The 25,068-nt window shown below is 37.7% G+C and overlaps 1 protein-coding gene across 2 annotated transcripts in view; it reads left to right on the top strand.

The window, feature by feature from the left end:
• slc13a3 (solute carrier family 13 member 3) overlaps positions 1 to 25,068 on the top strand; it is a 60,125-nt gene that overhangs the window by 16,809 nt on the left and 18,248 nt on the right. For both annotated transcript variants that reach the window (XM_062978903.1, XM_062978904.1), the window contains exons 2-9: positions 917 to 1,182; positions 3,526 to 3,689; positions 7,864 to 7,930; positions 9,178 to 9,360; positions 9,762 to 9,887; positions 16,334 to 16,429; positions 20,942 to 21,046; positions 23,389 to 23,486. In XM_062978903.1, the coding sequence (XP_062834973.1) occupies positions 917 to 1,182; positions 3,526 to 3,689; positions 7,864 to 7,930; positions 9,178 to 9,360; positions 9,762 to 9,887; positions 16,334 to 16,429; positions 20,942 to 21,046; positions 23,389 to 23,486 (1,105 nt within the window). The remainder of the gene's footprint in view (positions 1 to 916; positions 1,183 to 3,525; positions 3,690 to 7,863; positions 7,931 to 9,177; positions 9,361 to 9,761; positions 9,888 to 16,333; positions 16,430 to 20,941; positions 21,047 to 23,388; positions 23,487 to 25,068) is intronic.

The following is a 25,068-nucleotide window of genomic DNA, read 5'->3' as shown; positions in this document are numbered from 1 at the left end:
AGGTTTTAGTCTGAACTTTGAAATAACAATGCAAGATTCTGATTCTATTGTGCGGCTAGGACTCAGCATTTTGATAGCTCTTTTAAAGTTCAGGCCAAAACCTGGAATTAATATACCACCCTACTGACAGGGAAGCCACCAGCTACCACTGGTCTGTGCAAAGCTGATAGTTTTGTGTTTGGCAACCAGAATGCAGCTATCTCATTTCACTTGCTTTTGCTTTAGAATATGTGATTTCCTTTGGATTTCAAGAGAGATGCTGTATGCTAAACCTGTCTTGCTGATCAATATGTGACTTTCTTCTAGATCTCTTTGCTCAATCATTTCCTGGATGTTGAATTTTTAGTGGGTTGTTGTGTAGAAATCTTTCCTGCCATTTATCAGTTGCCAAGGCTGTTCAGTGATCATGTGAAGGCAGTCCAGGAGCTTCTGTGTGGTGCCCAAGCTCATTCATCCATTTGCTTCATTTCAGCACTCCTTCTCTTTCTGTTTCTCTTTTTAGTCTTTGAGCATTTCTCTAAATATTGAAAATGCCGCAAAGAGTCAAATCGCTCTGATCCTTGATTCTTATGTTGAACGAACCATTGCCAAGTAAAAATAAATTTCACCCATCTCAGTTGTAACATGAATCTGAAGCTTTTTGCTATCCGTGGTGGCCACAAAGAAACCCAAGTAATCAAGAGAAAGCACACTAATTAGTGTTGCCAAAAGCAAATGACTGTAGGATTTGAGCAGGTGTTGCTTGCTACTTGGTTGCTTGACAAGCAGCACCTGCTGAAATGTTTTCTTCTACTATGCCACCATTAAAGTACATGAACTCTCTCCAGTTTTCATTCTAAAGGATTCTCGAGGATACTTCATGTTTCCCAGTGCTGTAACAGAAGTGACTGATCTCCCTCCTTTGATTTCCTTGTAGGAAGGGAAATGTCTCTATGTCATTCTGGTGATGGCTACGTACTGGTGCACAGAAGCTCTGCCGTTGTCTGTGACAGCTCTTCTTCCCATCATTCTCTTCCCCTTCCTTGGGATCCTCCCAGCCAACAAAGTTTGTCCCCAGTACTTTCTAGACACCAACTTCCTCTTCCTGAGTGGACTAATCATGGCAGCTGCCATCGAAGAGTGGAATCTTCACCGCAGGATTGCACTGAGAATCCTAATATTGGTGGGAGTGCAGCCGGCCAGGTAAATAGATGACATAATTAGACTTTTGTGCCAGAAAAGCAGAAAATAAAGTAGGTTTGGGTTTTTTTTGTACCACATTATTGCAGTGACTATAAAGCCTTGCTTCCCAACTTTTGGTTCTCTAGGTGTTTTGGACTTCAGCCCTCAGAAATCCCAGCCAGCTTAGCAGCTGTTAGGAATTGTGAGAGCTAAAATCCCAAACACCCAGAGAACCAAAGGTTGGGAACCACTGCTATAAAGGTTGCAGCAAATGAAAATTTACTTCCTGCAAAACAAGTGTGTAGAAGCATCTTCAGGGGTTGTACATGGTAACTCTAGATGGCAGGTCCAGACCTTGGAAACCCCTAGAGTCCTTCAGCCAGTCCCCAGCATTCACTATGTAGCATGCTGGGAGTCTAAATGAACTCTGAGAAATATACAATCAGCTCCCCATATTTGTGGGTTTAGCATTTGTGGATCTGATTATTAGTATATTTGATTAATCTCTTCTGTTCCTGTTAGAAATTCCCTACTGGATAAAAAAGTACCTGAAGAGATTCCAAATCATTATTCATGTGTGTCTAAATTGCTTGTGGTAAATAAACCATTAAAATCCAGCAAATTCTGCCAAGATGTTTTCACCTCTCTACTCCCATAGATGAAGCTCTATTAAACTGAATAATGGTCCTTAATTCAACGTAGATACTAGATACATATAGGATTGTGCTGCAACTCCTTCTTTGAAATGGAGACCACGAGATTAAAAATTGGCTAAACCATACACATAAATTTCTGTATGTAACTTTATTCTGAACACATTTCTCATAGCAAAAAAAAAATTCTTAATGATCACTAAGCACATATTTCAAAAATTAGAGAGATAGTAGCATTAAAAGATGCCATGGCTGAACAGAATTCCTTCTGCAATAGTTTAACATAAGTCATGAATGAAAAATGATTCCTGCAAAAGACTTCTTACAACAGGAATACAAATGGTCTGATCATGCCAGGGATGAACTCCAAAGGTGCTGTCCTATATCCCTGGAAGAAAGACAGACGATAGCATGAATTTTTTGTAATCTTCCTATAGTGCATAAAGCTGACTTTGTTTTGTGACTGTACATTGAAATATAAAAATATAGGTTAAATTTGCAATCCTGATAGCTGAGGCACAAGGGAAATTGGTTTAAATTTGCGGAATGACAGATTCCTCTTAATGTTTGCTATGACCCTGAAATAAAGATCTTTAAAGCCCGCAAGAATACAGGAAACTTGACCCAGAACTGAAAGCATTATAATGCAGAAATCAGGTGGACTTCCATTGAGAAAGCCTTTCAGAAGTATGGGGTGCATACCTGGAAATTTCAGATTATTCCGGCAGTTTCTGGATTTGTCCTACAGTGTATTATCCTAGCCTATTTTACAAGGTTGTTGTAAGGAGAATTTAGATTATGAATGCTTAGGACTGTCTAATTAGACTGTATACAAGCTAATTAAAGGGTTTGTATTGACTTGGAGAACAGAAATAAATGTATGAATATGAGACAGTTTAAGCGGGTAAGCCATACTGTGTGGTATTTTTAAAACAGTAAGTAGAAAATACTGTTTGGCTCACACTGAATTCACTGAAAGGATCTCAGGGATTGCATTCTTGTAATGGCAGAGACACAGGTCTGAGGAGGAACCAAATGAAACTGTTATGTGCTGGATGTAATTCTTACTAAGGTGGACATTTTAAAAAACTCATTTCTGTTCTTGTTTACTCTGGAGCAAATCCCAGTGTAGGAGCTTTTTGGATTACAAAGCACAACTCAATTCCAAGATTTCCAGGTTGCAGACAAGTGTCTAGTTCAATGCGCAACTCACTAGACTGCAAACAGGTCACTAGTTAATCTGATCCACGGCAGAGTCATAAGAGAAGGATATGTGAAAAGAAGTAAGATAAGCAAGCCTCACCACAACTATGAGGGGGGGCGGAACACAAATTTAAAAACTACAAATGGACACACTACTGGTTACATGTCTAAATAACAATAAATTCAGTCTATTCAGTTTGAGTTTATTGGGGGAGGGCATACATTGCATAAAAATACAAGTTAACACAAATATAGAGCTAACGTTGGGGAGGGCAGCAAGACTTTAAAGAAAGTATATGGAGGGTTCTTAATTTTCCTCCATTTGGCAAATAAGAGAGGCGAAAGATAGCACATTGAGCACTGTTGTAATCAGATTAACACTTCTAGTTTTACAGGCTTGGATATTTTACAGAACATGACTGAGACAGATTTGTTCTCTTTAATCTTAAAAGAAAAAAAAATGACCCGGTAAAACTCTCACTTTTTCTCCTTTCTTTTTGTTTGATAGGCTCATTTTGGGAATGATGCTGACAACCTCCTTCCTTTCTATGTGGCTTAGTAACACAGCCTCTACAGCAATGATGCTACCAATCGCAATGGCTATTCTGAAGAGTCTCTTTGGAGAAAAGGAAACATCCCGGGATCTCAAGAAGGAGAAAGAGGAAATCCAAGGTAGATCCAGGAGGGTAACAGGATAATTAATCATGTGCTAGCTGGGGAGTGGAAATCTAAAATCCTCAGAGGACCAAAGGGCTTCTTAGGACCTCATCACACTAGTTTGGATCCACTTTAAATCCACTTCAGGGAGGGGTCTTAGCTCAAACAGACAGGTCCTGGGTTCACCAAACTGCAAACCCCAGAATTCTACAGGAGGCAGAAACCAGATTTAAACTGGATCCACGCTTTGGTGTGATGAGGCAGATAAAGATGTGGTGGAAAAAGAGCTCGTCAAGGGAAGGTCAAGGGAAGGAATCGTACCATTCCATTCTGCTTTGCGAGACAGGATGGGTTTTTGGTTTGAGTGCTGAACTGGAACTCTAGCAGACCAGAATTTGAATTCCACAGCCATAGAAACCTACTGTGTGACCTTGGGCAAGCCATATTCTTTCAGCCGTAGAGTAAGGCAATGGCAAACCTCACTTCAAGAAATCTTGGCCAACCCCTCAGAAGTGACTTGAGGGAACAGAACAAAAACAAGATCTACGAGGAATACTTGAGGGAGTTTTATACATCTAACTTACAGAAGATTGAGAGATGATAGCATAGCCATCTTCAAATATCTGAAGTGCTGTCGTGTAGAATCTAATTTTCTGTTGCTCCAGAGGGTACAGGCCAAATCAGTGGATTCAAATGACAAGAAAAGAGATTCCAACTAAACATTAAGGATTTATTGGCAATTGAGTGAAGGGTTTATGTATTGAAGGGCTTTTACACGATGGAGTTAATTACCTCAAAAGGATTTGCCTTCATTGGAGAACCTTTTAACAGAGGTTGGATGGCCATCTCTCAGAGGTACTTTGGCTGCAGATTTCTTCATTGGCAATGGGTTGGACATTATGATCCTTGGAGTAGCTTCCGCTTCTACAATTTGATGTTTTCTCTGCTTCTGTGGGTGCATATTAATGTACAAATATATACAGCCTATGTTGCTGCTGCTGCTGCTGTTGTTGTTGTTGTTGTTGTGTGCCTTCATGTTTCTGACTTATTATGATCCTAAGGCAAACCTATCATTGATTTTCTAAGGGTGAGAATGTGTTGCCTGCCTCATGTCACCCAGTAAGTTTTCATGGCTGTTTGTGGATCTGAAACTTATACAAGTACATAGACACAGAACTGAAGAATCCACCATGAAAGGGAAAAAGAGTCACAATACATTTATTTTCTTTTTTACTCCACTGAACTGTAAAACATGACATTGCAAAAGTCACTGGTTCACTGAACAAATGCAGACTTACTCCCTTCTGCAGCAGAGTGAAGAAGTCCACAGACTTTGACCGCAATTGCTTGTCTTTTCTTGTAACGTCCTGTCTATCTTAATGTGGGGAAATGGATAAAGTTGGTAGCATTTCCAAATGGAAAAATTTATACCAGGAAATCTGGGTTCAAAAGAGCAATGATTCTATTCAGTTCAGTGAGCTGCTGGGCATTCCAATGGTTAGTGATCCCAAACCAGGGCTTCTTCTTACAATGCAATAGAATAATGTTTGAAAAGAAGTGTATATGAATTTTGTGGAAAGAGGGAAGAAATTAGATCAAACATTTGGAAGCATAATAATACCAGTAAATACAGATTTGTCATTTTCTGGACATTGCAGAGGAGAGACAAATGCATTCCAATTCATGGTTTTGTTAATTCAGAATATTAAAATATAAAAACTTGCAATTATATTAAAAATTGCTGTATGTTTGCTGGCTTCATAGATGGAGTTTCATGTTTCTGGTGCCGTAGGCTCATCACAGCATGGAAAATTATTACTTAGTAGCAGATAGGTAGGTATGTTGTTCCTTAAGAATCCCCTTGAAAGTAACAATTCTGCTTTAATGTTACCATTCACCTTATTTTGATGTGGAAGAATGGAACATCTGTTTGTTGCCTTATATTGATGGCAGAAATGTTCACTAGGGGTATCAAAGATGACCTTCTGGACATACTGGAGGTTTTTTTTAATCTCTGTTTTATATAATACAATCTAGAAATAAAAGTAAAGTGGTTATATCATGAGAAGACATGGCTCCCTAGAAAAGACAGTAATGCTTGGTAAGGTAGAAAGTAGTAGGAAAAAAGGAAGACTGCATTACAGATAGTCTTAATCAAGGAACCAACAGCCTGAGTCTGGAAGGCTTGAGCATGGCTGCTGGTGAGTGAGTGACTTGGAGGTCTCACATTCATTGAGTCACTGTAAGTTACACTTGACTTGATGACAGTTAACAACAACAACAGTGTGGTAATATCTTTAATTTAGAGCAGTGGTTCTCAACCAGGGATCCCCAGATGTTTTTGGCCTACAACTCCCAGAAATCCCAGCCAGTTTACCAGCTGTTAGGATTTCTGGGAGTTGTAGGCCAAAAATATCTGGAGATAGCAGGTTGAGAACTACAGATTTAGAGCAACTATAATGGCACCAAGCAGTGAGCCAATTTAAAGTTCTACAAGTTCTGATTCAAAGTGACATTTAGGAGTGACAACATACTATTTATACAGTGCATAGTTAAGTTACAAAATTTGGTATCAAAGGATATGGTGGTGAGTGGTGACCATTGATTTAGGTGGTTTTAAACAGCAACTAGACTCATTCATAGAGGATCAGGGTATCAGTAACTGCTCTTCATGATGGTTATCTCTCTAGAATCAGAGATGGAACATTGAGTTGTGTTTATCCATTGGTGCATCTGAATGGCCATTGTGGGAAACAGCATGCTGGGCTATGTAATGGTTCAGTGTGGTCAAGCAGGGATCTTCCTATATTCTTAGAGAATGTTCTACTAGTTAACATCAAGTAAAGGTTGTTACTTCCCTGGTTGGATTTATTTCATAGCTGATTTGCTATTTAAATTAAGATTTAAATTTAAATCTTTAAATTGTAGCCAATTTAAAGTTATAGTGAATGCTGATATACACATGAAATTTGTGACACACACACGCACATGCACACACATACACACATACCTTCTATTTGGACATAAACCAATGAAAGCTGTCATTCATGTTTAAGGTGCTTTTTTTGAGCTCAACTGCTGTTTTCTTGGCTTGGCTGGTTAACAGAATGAGGCAATTCCCTTGCCAATTCTTCTGCTAAATATTATGCTTCTAGCTTTATTTATTTATTTATTTATTTATTTACAGTATTTATATTCTGCCCTTCTCACCCCGAAGGGGACTCAGGGCGGATTACAATGAACACATATATGGCAAACATTCAATGCCAACAGACAAACAACATTCAGTTTTAGACAGACACAGAGGCATTTTTAACATCTTTCCAGCTTCACGATTTCCGGCCACAGGGGGAGCTGTTGCTTCACCATCCATTGGTGGCTGTTCTTCCTCTTCTTTTCCTCGTGAGCAGTTTTATGCTGTTGTAGATTAGTTAAATTAGCCTCCCGCATAAAGCGTACCTAAATTTTCCCTACTTGACAGATGCAACTGTCTTTCGGGGCTGCTAGGTCAACAGCAAGCCGGGGCTATTATTTTTTTTTTATGGTCGGAGGCTTAACCCGACCCGGGCTTTGAACTCATGACCTCTCGGTCAGTAGTGATTTATAGCAGCTGGTTACTAGCCAGCTGCGCCACAGCCCGGCTTTATAGCATTTGAGTCAATTTACTACTTCACTTACTTTAAATTCACTCTCCTGCCTTATCCTGTGTTTACAGTCTTATCTCTCCTTGTGCTTAAACTTTCTAAAGTAGATCTTTTGATGTGTACTATCCAATTAAGCGCATTAAACAATATTTTTTCTTTTCTACTGGACCAGCTAATTGCTTTAAAGATTGTGTGTAAGCATTTGAACTCCACAATTTGCATTAAGCAGAGATGGACTGAACAAAAATGTAACAGAGAAGAGTATGGTCCATATACTTGCACAGCAGTAGCGTCAGACAAAGTCTTGAGAATGTAACAGCTATTGCTGGACAAAGACATCTTTAAATTGTAGCCAGCGTTGCAGATATTTTTTCTTCAACTCTGACCATTATAAAAAAAAGCATCAAACTCATGTGTTCTGGACATTGTCAGGTATATCACTACCTAACTTTTTTGTTTATTTACTGTAGCTCCAAATCATTGAGCATTTAATTTTATTGTGACCTTCTGTACATTAAAACTCTTCAAAAATCTTTCTTTTCCAGTATGTACACTTCAGAATAAACTTCACATGGTGCCAACTGAGATGCAGCTTCTAGCAAATGTTGATGAGTAAGTTTCTATGGAAAGGTTGGAAGGGATGGAGAGAGGCCATCAAAATGTTATCCCTATTATTTAACAGGATTTAATACCTGTTCACCGTCTTTCTACTTCTGTCAACTATAGTAAGGAGTGTAGAGCACTCAGAGGCTGAAAGTTATTTTTGGGTCTCAACTCCCTAACTCTGGTCATATTGGCTATCATGATCTGGAAGTGGTAGTCCAAAAAGTAGCCTTTTCATCTTTCAAAACACATATTACCTTTTAAACAAGGCTATGCACATATAAAGGGTCCATCTTGGCTGCACTGGGCTGCACCAGGCTATAACATGAAGTTATGGCTTAATGTTGTATGAATGGGCATTGGATTTATGCACTGTCCCTTTCCTTCTCAATTTGCATGGCTGTGACATAGGGGTTGGGAGCATCTGCATCTGTTTTCAGCTAACTGTAGTTTGTTGTTATGCCTGAAATAGGAATACTGGTTGGTTTTAACTATGGCTTGACCCAATTACCCATGATTCCATTGCGGCAAATCATCCTGGTTTCTTTGGATAAATTGTAATTAAAACTAACCAAAGTTGCCAGTTTAGATACTACAATAAAGTGTGGTTATCTACACACTGTTGTAAATGTTTATTTATTTATTTTTAAAAAAACATTTTAATGTTTTTTTTTAGAGTAAGAGAAGGTAGGATAGCTTAGGCCAAAGCAACACTAAACTATGGTACTTATTTATCATGTCAGAAGCGACTTGAGAACATTCTGCAAGTCCCTTCTGGTGTGAGAGAACTGGCCATTTAAAGAGATGTTGCCCAGGTGATGCTCAGATGTGTTATCATCCTGCTGGAATGCTTCTCCCATGTCCTCACAAGCTAGAGCTGACAGACAGGAGCTCACCCCTGATTCTCATAGATTCTCACCAGCAACCTTCAGGTCAGCAGTCCAGCCGGCACCCACTAAACTATGGTGAATCTGCAGTTTGTCTGAATGAAGTCATTCTCATTTCCAATTGATACTGACTTTTCTAAACTTCTGGCAGAGGCCTTTACAAGTACTGTACTTCTCTTTTTAACCATAAACATTCTAGAAGGAACCTGTTCTGGCCCTTCCCCCAAATTCATCTTATTTCTTTTGTCTCTGGAGGGATGGGAGGGATATTTGTTCAACTGTCAAAACAAAAGCAAACAAATTAATCTCAAGTAATGTAGAAATAACCAATTTTAAAGGTTTTTGTTCTCCTTTTTGAATGTTTTAAAGGAAAGACTTGATAGAGGAGAAGGTCACAATTGAAGTTTCTTCAGATGTAAGGAAGGAGGAAGAATACAAAACAAATGTGTGGAAAGGCTTTCTGATTTCAATCCCTTACTCTGCCAGTATTGGTGGAACAGCAACACTGACTGGAACGGCTCCAAATCTCATTCTTTCAGGACAACTGAAGAGGTATGGTAGTAAGGCACTGGTGGTTGCATACTGAACACAAACAAGTGAAATTCATAAGTACTGTTTCCAACTGCAAGCCCAGAGTCAATGCCCACCATGTCACATTTTAAGAAAATAAAAATGCCACAACAACTGCAACCAAGAAAGAATCAACAGGATGGGGGAAGCAGTGGTCAAATGCCCATAGGTTGTTGCAAGAAGCACTGGCCATATCATGGTGATGGTGAGAGCCATGGTATAACATGTCTGGAGGGTGCAAGGTTGTGTGCAGTTGATATCAACTGTATCTTGAGAATCACATCTGAAATATTTGGATGACAACGTTTCCTGGGGCACATATTGTCATAGCAAAAAGTATTCCATTATCTTGCTTTAATCAGAAACATTTCTCCTTCTCCAAGTTATTTTCCAGGGTGTGACCTTGTGAATTTTGGCTCATGGTTTGTGTTTGCATTTCCTCTGATGGTGCTCTTCCTTTTCCTCGGATGGCTCTGGATCTCCTTCCTTTATGGATGCATTAGCTTAAGGTACTTTTATGTCAGAATAGTTTGATACATTGATTCCAATTTCAGACAAAATAACAGGTTGGGCATTGGATTAGTTCTTTCTTTTATATTGGGAAAAAGCATAAGCTTTCTTGTAAAGAAAATAAGAAACAGGGAAAATGGAAAATACCCAAAACCAAACTGAAAAAAGAAGTGAAAATGAAATAAAATTCTACATGAGTGGTTCTTATCTCAATGCGTCTTAATCCGTGGCACAAGTAGGACTGCAAAATACACAAGGTAATTGCTGGTCTATATCAGAGCTTGGAAGAATAACCTGTTTGGATCATAATCCCTAGGATCTCTCTGTGGACAGTAGTCATGCTGGTTGAGGGATTCCTGGAAATGTTGTTTCAAAGTGTAACCTTTCCCACTTATGGTCCATATCTCATGAAAATCCATGGAGTAAATTATGGGGAAAACTTCTAGTTCAGTGGTGGAATACATTTTTTGCATATACAAGTTCCAGGTTCAATTCCTAGCTCCTTTAGATTGGACTTGGAAATTTTATTTCTGGAACCCTGAAAAGCTGTTACTGTAATGGTAGACGTTTTATACTAGACCTCTCTTCCTTTTAGTTCTACAATGTATCTATTGTAAGAATTCCATTTTTGCTCTTGAAGAATTTAGCTGTTGCCAGGTCAGGGCAAGCTAGGCCTATAGATTTGGACATCCCAGCCATGGCTTCGTCAGAATAGAGTTTGTGAACTAACAGCAAAATGTGGGTTTAAGTTCTGATTTGTGACTGGTTAGCAAAAACTAGTGTTATAGTAAATGTACTTCAACATAAAAAGAGGTTGTCAAAGTTTTTGGCTGCTAGACTTTGGGATTCTTGTAATTTATAGCAGACTCTTTGGCCTAGTTAGGGCATGACATTTGTCTAGGATTTACCATTGTGTACTTGCGCCTTTCTGATATGAAACATAACACAATGGACTTCTTTGCTCCCTCCTGGATGTGACTTTCCAGATGCTGGAAAAAATAATAAAGTATGTTTTAGTTTTACTTTCACAGAAATCCTGGGTACTGTTAGTTGTAATATACAACTCAGGAATAACTAGTACAGATTGTAACAATTACTAAATAAGTCCATAACAATCCTGTCTTATTTGCTGTCTTGTTTAACAAACTACAGTTTATGCATAAGCCACAATTCCTGTTTTGTTCAAAATAATAACCCAGGAATTAGGATAAAATAAATCTGAATTATAGTTTGTCTTATAAATAAAGTATAGCCTTGTGGGTTGAGTGTGTGCATCTAAAGTTCATGCATTAAATCCTAGCTTTCTACTACAGACAAACATAGTCTATGGTCACTGTATAGGTACCCCAGTCCCTGAAATGGTGGTCTCTCTGCTCTGTCCAAAGAACTTCATGTGATATATGGTGGCATAGCTTTGTACCGATCCACAGAGTTTTGCTAATTTACTGTAATGAGAACAGGGTTCTAAGTTTAGCATTTTTTTTAAAAAAAAATTCTACATATTCAGTGTTTTGACCATTTCAAACTGTATATATTGTACTAAGAAATGTTCATAATTACAAAGAAGAATTTGTGGTAATGGATTTGTGCTATCATTCATATCTATCTATCTATCTATCTATCTATCTATCTATCTATCTATCTATCTATCTATCTATGTATATGCATTCCAAGAAACCAAAATTCCAACTATAGTAACCAACAGAAAACATATGCAAGAAGAACATATTGAAATAGTACCTTCATTGAGAAAGGACATCGTAATACAGAATTTTCTTAATGTATCATACCTTAAGGGATTGTGTTCATGGTATAGGAGTTTTGCAGGTTCAAAAATCTATGTGTGGAAAATTTGGTCCAGAACATGTTACACTTGACAAGGATTAAACTCCAGTAATTTCATTGCACAATGTGTTAATTGATAACTGAAAAATACCGTGGTGTCATTGTAAATCTTTTGCTAAGCTGACTACTTACAACAGTTTTCCCTGGACTTTTTTTTTTTTTACAGAGTGTTGTGAAATGAGAAGTGCTACTCATGAGCTGGAGCACATGAAAAACTCAGGGTGTTTGGGGGTGGGGGTAATTTGCAGTATATACATTGTTGTACTAACTTTGATTTACATTTTTACTAAACCATGTTTCTGTCATTCTATGGAGCACTATTCAACCTACAAATGTATTTTTTCCATCAAATATATGGTCCATACAGCCATTGCTACCTCCCCTAGTGTTGTTAGCCAAAAATTAAAATGTATTATGTCAATCAGTATGGTGGAATCTGACAGATTTGATTTTTTAAAATTTCATTTTCACCTTTCCATTTAAAATAGAATGGTTATCAAACATAACTGAGAACAGTTTAAAATATTAAAACCATTAAATGTATTAACTTTCAGATACTGACAAGGCCAAATCAAAAGGATAGGTCATCAGACCCATCCTAAAAAAATAAAGAAAATGAGAACTGATCATACCTGCAAAGACAGTGTGTTTCACAATGAACTTCAGCACTGTATTCTTCTGGCATGGCGCACAAAGGAACATGCTCTTCTCAAGCCTTGTGTGGGTCCTTCCAATTCTAAGTAAATCTCCACAAGTAACAGTTTGATCATGAGGGACTCTGATAATCTTAATAACCTTACATAGCCAGGGCCCAAGCCATTTCATACTTCAGGAAGTCAAAAGAAACATCTTGATTGGATCTAGAAAACCATTGGCAACCACCCAAGAACCTTTGGTAGCAAAGTAAGATGATCTGGATACAATTGTTTGCTTAGATGTCATATTTTGCACCAACCCAAACTTCCAGAGATTTCCAAGTGCAGCATGTGGTCGTGGTCTACACCAATGTTTCACAGGCTTCAGCAGGGTCCAGCAATTACATTTTTCTTAATGTGCCAAGAACTGGCACTAGATATGTGCTCAGTGAATATAATTCTTTCTTTCTTTTCAGGAAGCTTGCCAGAACGCTTGCAGCCAAAGATTTGGGCAAGCCACAGTGTGCCATAGATTGCCAGAACACGGGAAAGTTACTTTTTGAGCTGCAAAACTAGCATTTCCTATCAGCATGGGAAAAAAGTCGCATTTCCGGGATCTGGTCAAATTGCATGCAATTCCGGCATTTCTAAGGGCCCTTCCAGGCATAAGTAAGAGCCCTTCCAGAGAGGCCCAAAAATGTGGGGGCCTGTCAGGCTTTTACCTGAAGCATCCAAACGGCACCTCAGGAAAAAGCAAATTAATTCACAAACCCTGCTTTGTCCTGAATTAATTAGATACCCCATTAGATCCAGGCCTTCCTTAAAGACCCAGGTTTAATGGAGTATTGGGCCTGTGGGGATTCACCAACAGGTAGTCCTGGGATTATCTGTCTGGAAGGGCTCTGATTTTAGCCTGACAAATAAACAGAGACACATTAGGTTGCTGTGAGTTTTCCAGACTGTATGGCCCTGTTCTAGAATCATTCTCTCCTGATGTTTTGCCCACATCTATGGCAGACATCCTCAGAGGTTGTGAAGTCTCAGACTTCACAATCTCTGAGGATGCCTGCCATAGATGTGGGTGAAACGTCATGAATTAATGCATCTGGAACATGGTCATACAACTTGGAAAACTCAGACCAACCCAGTGATTCCGGCCATGAAAGCTTTCAATAGAGGCACATTGTTTTCATCTTTCCCTCCATCTCAAACTCTCTAATAGTTTATTTTATCATTATGTCCTCTATATAACTGGAGAAGCTGGATAATTTATGAGTCACATCTGAGAGATGGAGTCAGCTTGTCCCACACATTGACATTTCCTGAAATGAGGAATCTGATGTTGTCTGTCTCTAAAGAGGATTCATGAAGGTGATGAATTAACTGCAGAAGACAGGGTGAATCACTCCTATTCAGACTTTGATCTTTCTCCCAGTGCAGAGGCTTTTATATCTTTTCCATAAAATGCCAAGATAATGGAATTAACTTTTGTGGATGGGATAAAAGAGGGTTACTGCATTAGATAGCGGAAAAACTTTAGAAAGTCATGTGTCGGGGATAATAGTCCCATAATCCCCAACCAGCATTGAAACTATAGCTTGAAAAAGTATTCTGGGATTAGGTACCAAAACCAAGCTTACCGAGTTTCTAACAGTTATGTTAGAAATGTTATCTACAGTATGTCTACTTCAAAATAAATTCCCTGAGCTTAGTGTGAAAGCTAGGTAATAACTCATAGGACTGTAGGTTGAACCCCACAGGCCAAATTGAAATATTAAACAAATACTCTACACCCTTTACCTTCACAAGAGGTTGTCCTTACCCCTCATATACGTTCACATAAATTTAGACCTTTTGCAATCCCAGTTTTGTATCAACTTTTGCCAGACTACTGGTAAAGAAGGTCATGATATGTAGCTATGTGGATGGAGGGTGCTAATTCGTGGGCTTTTTCAATGATGGCCATCTCCTGATGCTTATTGTGAATTTAGTATACATCTGTTGCTTTTAACTGGTTTGTGATACTGTCTCTTGTTTGTGGCTTGTGTGCTACATACTAGAAAAATCAAGCATGTCTTGCAGATGGTTGCTAAAATGAAAACTAGAGAGGCTCCTGTACCTTTAATGGTGGAGCCTCCGGTGGCCTAGGGGATAAAATCCTTGTGACTTGAAGGTTGGGTTGCTCACCTGAAGGCTGCCAGGTTTGAATCCAACCCGGGGAGAGTGCAGATGAGCTCCCTCTATGAGCTCCAGCTCCATGCGAAGACATGAGAGAAGCCTCCCATAAGGATGGTAAAACATCAAAAACATCCGGGTGTCCCCTGGGCAACGTCCTTGCAGATGGCCAATTCTCTCACTCCAGAAGCAACTCAGGTTGCTCCTGACACGGAAAAAAAACCCTTTAATGGTTGTATGGAACCATTTCTTTTTACCTGGTTGTGAGATATTCCATTTCCTGTTTTTTAAGTTATAGAAGCCTTCTCTAGGTTTCAATATGGCAATATGAAACATATTACCTTTTTTGGATTTTGCAGTAATTTTAAATTGGGTTTGGATCAGGACTATTAAAAAAGAGGGATATGATTCAAACTGGGACTGTATTTTGTATGTTGGGACTGGATTTAGTTGCTAGGAATGGAAAGAGGGGTTTATGGGATTTTTTTCCTTGTGCCAGAATAACTTGGCAAATTTGGGGTACTAGGTGCTTTGATTTGATGCAGTGCGTGTTTGCTGTTCTAATTCAGGCAGCCAAATGTCATGGGAGAGCCTGTGGTATACAAGATACCTCCCTATCTGTGTGCCTCTAATGAGACATGACTCATACTTGTTAACACCTTCAGTGTTGAAAGATCCTCTTTTGCTACAAATGGTAGCTATTTAAGGCAAATTGCCACCAAGTTTCATAAAACATATCATTTTAAAAAATAGGTATGTAGAAATCTGTAGAATAGCTCCATTTACGTATTTTATTTTTTTAAAGCATGCCCTTCCATTTCCAAATCTGAGTTTTAAAAACATTATCCTTCAATGTTCCCTCACTGGACAAGCTGTACCATTATTCCCATTCTTCAAGCCAATTTGTGACTACAGTATAACCCCTGTACCAAAGATTTCATTTACCCAAATCTGACATAAAATGTAATCTTTTGGAATTTTCTAGATCTTGCAGGAAATTCAGTGATATACTTCTTACTAGAAGACCTGGCAAATTTCTAGAGAAGATTCGTCTCTAGGAATTTTAAGTCTTCCAGCAGGACAAGTGTTTGCATGTTTTCCTTCATATTTTGCCCTCCCCTTTAACAATAGCACAAAGGCCTGCAATCTTTGTGCTATTGTTAAATAGGCACTATATCTCCCCTTTCCAGAAATTTTCCCCAGATTAAAATTACAGTACATTAAAATACAAGTGGGTGACTGCAGGGGAGCAGGTGCCAATTTTCAACCTGGAAACAGCATACACATCTCTGCTTGCATCAAAGGTGATGTTGTTGCCATTTTGAGCTCTTTGTTTTTAATTCTATTTTGGGGCCAATTGGGGAGGTTTTTTTTGGAGGTGAGTGAGATAAATCAACACATTTGCTAGTGGTTTGTGAGCATTTGAGGCCACTTTCAGTTGAAAGATTGACTTAAAATCAGCCAAATTTGAGGTTTATATGTGGCCTTAAATCTATGCTTTCTCCTGCACACAACAATAAAGCAACAAACAAACAAACAAAACAAAAACAAACCCAACCTCTTTTTAAACCAGAAAAAAACAGAAAACTAAAGCTACAGCCATCAAGAACATCCAAGAAATAGACATTCAAATGTTCTATAAAAGCAATGGCATTGATTCATTGATAAGATCTTATGTATGTCAAGATTTAAAATGTTCATAATCCAGAATGAGCCAATGCTGCTTAGTTGAGAAGTGTGTGAATCTGAACTAAGCATTTTAAAAATAATCTTCTTCCCATGTTGTCAAGAGGCTGCAGAAAGAAGAAATCAGAAATCAGAGCTGATGCAGAAGCCAGAGCCAGAGCAGTAATAACAGAGGACTATCAGAAATTGGGACCCATAAAGTAAGTTGCAATAATAAAAATTCAGTAGGGTAATTTTTTTGGGGGGGGGGGGGATAATCAGAGTATGATCAAGTGTATGACATGGCAGAGGGGTTGGTTGGTTGATGTATGTGTTACATGTCTAATTTTTGACATTTCACAATGTAGTATGTAAGAATTGGCAGCCTAGATGATACATGTGGCTGCTTTAATTCTGCATTATGTCAACATTCCATCAACAAGATTCTCACCACAGAAGGCTAAATCCAGCTACTAGTCTATTAGAGTTGACCAATTGCATCAGTTTCCAAATAGTTGACTAATACTTATGTAGGTGAAAGCATACTCTCATTCATAAGTTCATCTTAAGTTGAAGTTGACTTGAAGGCTGTTAACAACTAAAATAGCTCTGGACTGAATTTCAGAATGAACCTGAAGTAGTTGACATGTGGCTTAATTACCTCTGTTAAATTATTTAAGCAAGGAAGAAGCTAATTCTCTAATTAGTCAGTCCACTGAATTTTGAAAATGTATAGCACAGCCTGCTCATGAATGATCCACAAATAAGTGAAATGCTGAAGGCTTCATGAATAATCATTCACATAATGAGCACAGGAGCTCTGCACAAGAAACCATCCAGGTTTGATGTCATAAATTATTCATTGTCGATCATCCCATTAACTTCCATATTTAGACAGATGGATTCTTTAAGGTGTACCTTCAGCAGCTGGGCAATTTTGTTTTTGTATTTGAGAAGGTATATCTGAGAATATACATCAGCATAGGAACTACTGAAGACACGCTGGCTGATTCTTCCTTTATGACTCAAGCCTCTTCTACACTGCCATATTTGTGTCTGGAGGAATTTTATGAGGGCCGAAAGCACAGAGAGATGGGAGAAAAGGGTGGCCTGAGGGCTGCATTGGCCCACAGAGACAATTTTGTGCTTGCCTCAAGATTTATTTATTTTGTTACAAAATGCTCCAGAATGACATCTAAGGGTTTTGAAGGGCATTTTTACTATTTTTTTGAGATCCATGCAACTCCTGGCAGGCCTACCCAGCTGGTTTTAATAATGAATTTTATACCCGCATTTGGAAACAATAGACATTGACAAAATTATGATCTGCCAACTGCAAAAGACCACCCTACTGGGATCTGCACACATCATCCGAAAATACATCACACAGTCCTAGACACTTGGGAAGTGTTCAACTTGTGATTTTATGATACGAAATCCAGCATATCTATCTTGTTTGCTGTGTCATACAATAATAATAATAATAATAATAATAATAATAAGGTATGTGGATTTTAAATTCGCATTCCTAGTTTTAAATGCACTCATCCCAGACTTTGTATTGTCCAGTATATTTGTTGTCATTGTTCCATATATCTACCCTAATATTGATGTCCAAACTGTTTTGTTAGCACAGTAATGCCCCTGAGCTATGAATCTGATTTCCTTGAACATATGAACAGGGACAGGGATGCATATAACATAGTTCCTCTGCCAAACATCTGTTATGTACAGCAAACATGTTTACATGGGAAGCCTTCATGTGTAGAGTTATGGATAAATTCATGAAACCTTCATGCCAGGAAATATTGATTCTTGTACATCCACAAATACTGGTGAAAGGGAGTATGTTATATGTGCAGTGTTATGATGTGTGGAGTGTTGATGCAGTCATGTTCCTGCTGGTGTGTTCAAATAGGTACTTTAAGACATGCCTGAAATCATACTTATTCATTTATTTACCTCATTTCTACCTTGCCTTTCTCTACCCAGCAGGGGACTCAAGGCGGCTTACACATGCCTTAAAACACATACAACAGTAAACTTAACAGTATTGAATCAAAATTAGTATATATTAACATTCAATATTAAAATCATGCTGTCAAAAAATCATAATCCAAGGCCGATCCATCGTCATTCTACATATTCCAAGTCAGTTGTTACAATGTACTAGTCACTGAAAGGCTGATCCCAGAGCCAAGATTTTACTTTTCTTCCGAAGGCTAGAAGAGAGGGGGCCCACCTAATATTGTTGGGGAGGGAATTCCACAGCCGAGGGGCCACCACTGAGAAGACCCTGTCTCTCGTCCCCGACAGCCACGCCTGCGAAGCAGGTGGAACTGAGAGCAGGGCCTCCCCTGACGATATTACCGTATATACTTGAGTATAAGCCGACCCGAATATAAGCCGAGGCACCTAATTTTACCACAAAAAAAACTAGGAAAACATTTACTCCAGTATAAGCCGAGGGTGGTAAATTTCAGAAATAAAAATAGATACCAATAACATTTCCTTAATTGAGGCATCAGTAGGTTAAATGTTTTTGAATATTTACACAAAGCTCAAATTTAAGATAAGACTGTCCAACTCTGATCAAATCATTATTCTCATCTTCTTCAATGTAAATGTGCTTATGTATCCTTTTAATGATAATAGAGTAAAATAATACATGTAATAATAATAATAATAATAATAATAATAATAATAATAATAATAATAATACAGGAAAATAATACATGTAATAATAAATAGAGTAAAATAATAAATGCAATAATAATAATAAGATCAGAATGAAATAATAAATGTATTATTAATAATAACAATAATAAAAATAGAGTAAAATAAATGTAATAGTAGCAACAATAATAGAGAAAAAATAAATGTAATAATACCAATAATAATAGAGAAAAATAATAAATGTACCATATATTCTCGAGTATAAGTTGACCCAAATATAAGCCAACCAGGACCCGCACCCAAGCATAAGCCGAGGGGGGCTTTTTCAGTCTTAAAAAAAGGGCTGAAAAACTAGGCTTATACTCGAGTATATACAGTAATCTCCGAAGTGGCTCATAGTGAGAGAAACCTCATAGTATTACAGAAGAAAATAGGTCCTGAAAAGATTCCTGAAGAAAAGCTTGTACAATCAATCCCTGAGTTACAAACATCTGACTTACAAACGACTCATAGTTAAGAATAGGGGCGAGACAACAGGAAGTGAGAGAAATCTATCCCTTGGAAGAAAAAAATTACTCCTGAAAGAGTTATCATGTGGAAAATGTGTCTCAACTGAAGCCTTATCACCAATCCTTATTTCCAAAACATGCCAAAATTTTTACACTTAAAATATACCTGTTCCAACTTACATACAAATACAACTTAAGAACAAACATACAGAACCTATCTTGTTTGTAACTTGGGGGCTGCCTGCATATTAAAGGTTCTTGCATTCTGTACAGCTATTCTGTGGAGTAGTAAAATGAAATCTATGCCTTGATTTGCTCTTATTTAATTATTAGACGGAAGTGCAAAAACAAGCCTTTTAGGATATTATTTCATTAAAATTGTTTATATTGTTCATCTCAGTTATAGGTTTTTATTATTTTATTCAGAACTTGGAAAAGTTACTTTGTTAACTTCAATATCTAGAATTCTTCCAGAATTCTACTTTGGTTTTGTTATTATTTTTCTATATGGTGAATTCGTTTTTTACATGTAATTTTTAAAAGCTGGGTCTTAACAGTAAAAGCTAAACAATACAGTAGAACCCGAAAAATGCTTTACAAAGACATCAAAGGTTATGAAATGGGCTCTTCAAGTCATTATACACCAGCAACCTGCAAAGTGTCATTGGAAAAATCAAAGGCTTTTTTCTCATTCTAACAGTCCATTAAGTCAGCTGCTTCCAATTTGATTAGCTACTCCAAATTTCTTCCAAATGGCTTTTGTATCTCTCCTTCCTTAAATCTGATGAGGAGCTTCTAGTCTTTACAAGCTAGATAATGTGAGAAGAGAGTAAAGTATAATTCAACCATTCCACTTCTAAGTATTTAGTAATAACAGGGGCTCAACAACTTGGATTGATCTGAGGGCCAGTTGTTTTGCTACTTTAGTCCTCTGAGAACTGAATGGACTGTAAATAAACAAACAATAAGAAATATGAAGGTGAAAACAACTGTCCAGTTCTGATACATGAGTACGTTTTTAAAAATATGTAAACATGAATAGTGCAGAGGTTATGATGTATTTAAAATGTGAATTACCACTCCTGGTTGCTTATAGGATAGCTTTTACATGCTGTTTTTTTTTTCATAACAAATGCTGAAATTTTAATTAAAAATGATTTAATACTTTTCTGTCATCAGTTTATGTATACTGTACAGTAGTTTTACATGTTTCTGAAAGGAAACATTTGCTTCTTCTCTTCCCATATAGAGTAAAATATCTCCGCAATTTACACCTCTAATTCTGCCAACATTACATTTTTGTCTTTCACACATACATATTGACAAAAATATTTCTTTGCCTTGTTTTTTTCCTTTAGGGGAAAAATGAGGTTGTTTATGCAGTTTGTGTTGAAGTAGCTGGTTTTCTTTTGCACATCATAGCAATTGTAGCTTAATTCATCTTTCTGGGCCTCTGCTCATTGTAATTGAACTTAGGCTTATGCAAGACTGGGTAGAAAAATACAATACCTTGGTTGTGATGGTTCATTGCACTTTCATTTGCTACAGGTTTGCTGAACAGGCAGTATTTGTCCTCTTCTGCTTATTCGCCATCCTGCTCTTCTCCAGGGATCCTAAATTCATCACAGGATGGGCAAGTTTATTCACACCCGGGTAAGAATTTCCCTTCATTTGTACATTTGGATATCTAGACTCTTTCATGTTGTGTCCTGGCATTGCTAAGCCCATTGACTGAGGGTCCTTTCACATAGCCATATAACCCAGAATATCAAGGCAGGAAATCCCACAATATCTGCTTTGAACTGGGTTATCTGACTCCACACTGCCATATACTGTATTCCATTTCAAAGCAGATAATGTCGGATTTTATTCAGCTGTGTGGAAAGGGCCTGAAATGCCCACATGTCTCTTGAGAGAGCCATTTTAATTGTTCATCTGCCAAGAAAAATGCAATTATATGACCATTTGAAGTCCAGAGATATAATCGTAGAATACAGGTGTACCTTGTTTTAAAGTGCTTTGTTTTAGAATGCTTTACAGATATAGGTACAGTATTTTGTTAAAAAAATATACAGCACAGTGCCATTTTGCTACCTGTATTCAGTCAGTTTCCAAAATGAGTGTATTTTGTGTTTCAATTTCATATTTTGGAAATTTCTTTTCACTTTTCTGCCTTTTTAAATGCACTATTTCACACTTAATAAAGGATTGTGTAAATATATTTTAGGCCTTTATATACACTGGTAAGTGAAAAAAGAGTGAGGTTTGCTTTAAGGAACTATTTGCTTTCACGTAGTGGTCTGAAACGTATTAGCGAGATGGGCCTGTATACATACCCTGTTTCCTCGAAAATAAGACATCCCCAGAAAATAAGACCTATTAGTGGTTTTGCTGAATTACTAAATATAAGGCCTCCCCCGAAAGTAAGACCTAGCAAAGTTTTTGTTTGGAAGCATGCCCAACGAACAGAACACCAGAGCATGCAGAATCGGGAAATGTATGTACCATAGATTGTTGTATATGGAAATAGTGGTAGTAACAAGAATATCTTGATAGGATTCACAGTTTGTCTGGTTATGCTGGTTCGTGTTGACAACTACCGAACAGTGTATAATGAATGTTCTTTTTTTTTTGGTTCAATAATAAATATGAATTCTTCTTCATGGAAAAATAAGACATCCCCTGAAAGTAAGACCTAGCACATCTTTGGGAGCAAAAATTAATATAAGACACTGTCTTATTTTCGGGGAAACACGGTATTAGCGAGATGTGCCTGTATACATATGAAAATCTTCTTCATTCATATGTATTCATAGTAAGCCAATCGTCCTGCCTCTGGGAATACTATTTATATCGAGGACTTAAATCACATTGTTGGTTGACTTTTCTCAGTCCTCAATAGAAACTGCATATATTATATTCAAATCTTTTCACATAATTAAGAAAACGAGAATGCTAAACTGGAAAGAAACTAAACTTGGTGCCAATTGCATCTCCAAGGGAAGGGCGTTCCACAGTTTGGATGCAACAGCTGAGAAGTCCCTTTCACATGCCCTCCCACACCATATCGTTTCTATTGGTGGGATATTGTATCGCAGCATCAGAATTAGGAAGAAAATTACAGTTTTTTGGTACCACATGCATGCAGAACAATAATTCCGAGCCTTCTTTGGATCATGGATATTTCAATAATCAGGTGAAACCTGCCCAGAAAAATAGTTAGATACAATTTTCAACATTATGGAGGGGGGGGGGGATTAGTGGGAAAAAAGTTGGCAGATAGTTTATAGACCTTCTGAAACATTCATGTAGATATATGTGGAACATAGACCCCCCCCCCCAGGAAGAGTATCAATTACAAAGAGAAGTAAGACTGGTAAAACATTGATGGACTTTCCCCTAGAATTAGAAAACATTTTGGTTCACAACTCCCAGAATCCCCCAGCTGGTTTAGGGACAGTTGGCTTCTGCTTATCAGGAAATACAACTTTGGCGCATGATTTTGTTTTGGTTGAGAATTGTTATTTATTTTTAACAGCAGCAATCAAACTTACTTGCCTTTAAAAGTTAAAGATAGCAGTTAAAGTTAAAGATAGCAGCAATACTTCAAATGAATTGGCTGGAGTGAGTGTAAGAAAATGCTTTAAGTATTTTTCCTCAATGAAAGCAAGGGCACATTGTGTAAGTATCTCTACTCTTTTCAATCACAAGTCGGTATTTATCATCAGTTGTAACATTTCACAAGGATGTTGCAATTCCTGACCAAATTAAGCTAAGTAAATTTCCTTCTAAGCAGCCAACTCTCAGGGGTTCTCTCCAACTCTTTGACCTGGGAGTTGTACTAGTTTTGTAGTGCCATGATTTTAGGGCTGCAGCAAGGATTTCCTAATAGAAGTATTATGAATTTAGTTACATTGCGAGTTTAAATCTTAACCTCTTTGACAAAATTCGACTCTTTTCACTTATATAGAATTCTCACTCCCTTCCTCCATTAGGTTTGTCACAGACGCTGTAACGGGAGTCACAATTGTGACAATATTGTTCTTCTTCCCATCAAAAAGGCCAACCCTTAAATGGTGGTTTGACTTGAAAGGTAAATTTCTGTAAATTGCATCTGTATTTTCTATAATAACTAAGCATAAAACCAGACTTCTACAAATTATATGTGTGAGGTTGGGACTTTGAGAACTATTAGTCATAGAGAAGGTGAGAATTTTCAGCTCAGCAAATGGAGAATTACCCTTCAGCCAGAACTTTGGAAACTTATTTGGGAAGACAACAATACCCAGAATACCACAAGCAGTATGGTCAGTCATCAACTGTCAGTAAATTCTGGGAGATATTATTCATATAAATAGTTTCATACTGCTAAACTGTACAGTGAATTTGTTTTTCCCTGAAACTTTGTCCCTGGAAAATTGAGGTTTCCATTCTAGCAATTCTGCTTTAGTGAAAATTCACAGATTGCCTTATCATAATATACTTTCTCCTTCCCGCCTTCCTTCCTGGTGGTGCCTCTCCTGCCTGTGCCAAGGAGGTGCTAGAGCATTCAATTAAATTATATTTAAATTCCTGGAGGATTGTGTAATTTGATTTGTTTCTTGTTCAGCTAAATGTTGCTGATTTTACTTTTTAAAAAACCCTAACATACCAGAACTTGAAAGGAATGAGACAGGAATTCTTCTTTGCCATAAATCTCACATTATTTGAGCGGTGAGTAGAAAATTAACACTGCAAATCCAAAGTGCAAACAAAGGGAAAGAAAAAAAACTCACTTCTGTGCCAAAATATGTGAAAAATGGCTTCATGCAATGTATTGTGAAACTCACTTGACAAAAGCACCCAATTTACATATTGTCTAAGGCTGCTGTGTAATATATTGCAGTGGTTCCCCAACTCTTGCTTTCCAGACTTCCATTTATTTGGCCATGCTGGCTGGGAAATCTGGGAATTGCAGTCCAAAGCTTACAACAACATGGGTGCTGTGGTCCCAAATGTCCAGTTGCACCCTCTGTGGGTGTGATTAGCTTTTAGGGCAGCTTTAGGAAGTGCTAGATGTCTGAGAGGTGTTCAGAAATGTCAACTCTTCAAGTTTCTGGCAGGACCTGGCCCCATGATCCCCAGAGATCATTTACCCTTGCTTTAAAATAAGGCTTTACTATACAATAATGTCCCATGCAGTTTGTTTAAAAGCAAGCGAGTTCTTCCTAGGAGGATGAATCTCTTCTTAAACAAGATTCATTCATCCCATCATCATCATCATCATCATCAACAACAACAACATCTTCTTCTTCCTCTTCTTCTTCTTCTTCTTCTTCTTCTTCTTCTTCTTCTTCTTCTTCTTCTTCTTCTTCTTTATTTATATTCCATCCTATCTCCCCCAGGGGACTCAGGGTGGATTCCAATAAAAAGGCAAACATTCAATTCCTTGATACAAGCATAGATACACATACAATAATGAACCAGCCAAATCCCAAAATAAACCAACAACTAAGACCAAATTATTCATTAGGAATATGCACCTTCCCTTTTAAAAGAAAAAGTGTCAATGAAAGGTAAAACACTGCATTTTTCTAGAAGCTGTAGCAAGGGATCAGATATTGTTGGGAATGTAGGAAGGAATGGAGACAGGCCGTGGGGTGTATACATGAGGTCTAACCCTGCTACATATGACT

The sequence above is a fragment of the Anolis carolinensis genome, chromosome 4 (assembly GCF_035594765.1).
Source record: "Anolis carolinensis isolate JA03-04 chromosome 4, rAnoCar3.1.pri, whole genome shotgun sequence".
NCBI lineage: Eukaryota > Metazoa > Chordata > Lepidosauria > Squamata > Dactyloidae > Anolis > Anolis carolinensis.
The sequence above is the reverse complement of the archived record's forward strand: the minus strand, read 5'-3'. Positions and strand labels throughout refer to the sequence as shown.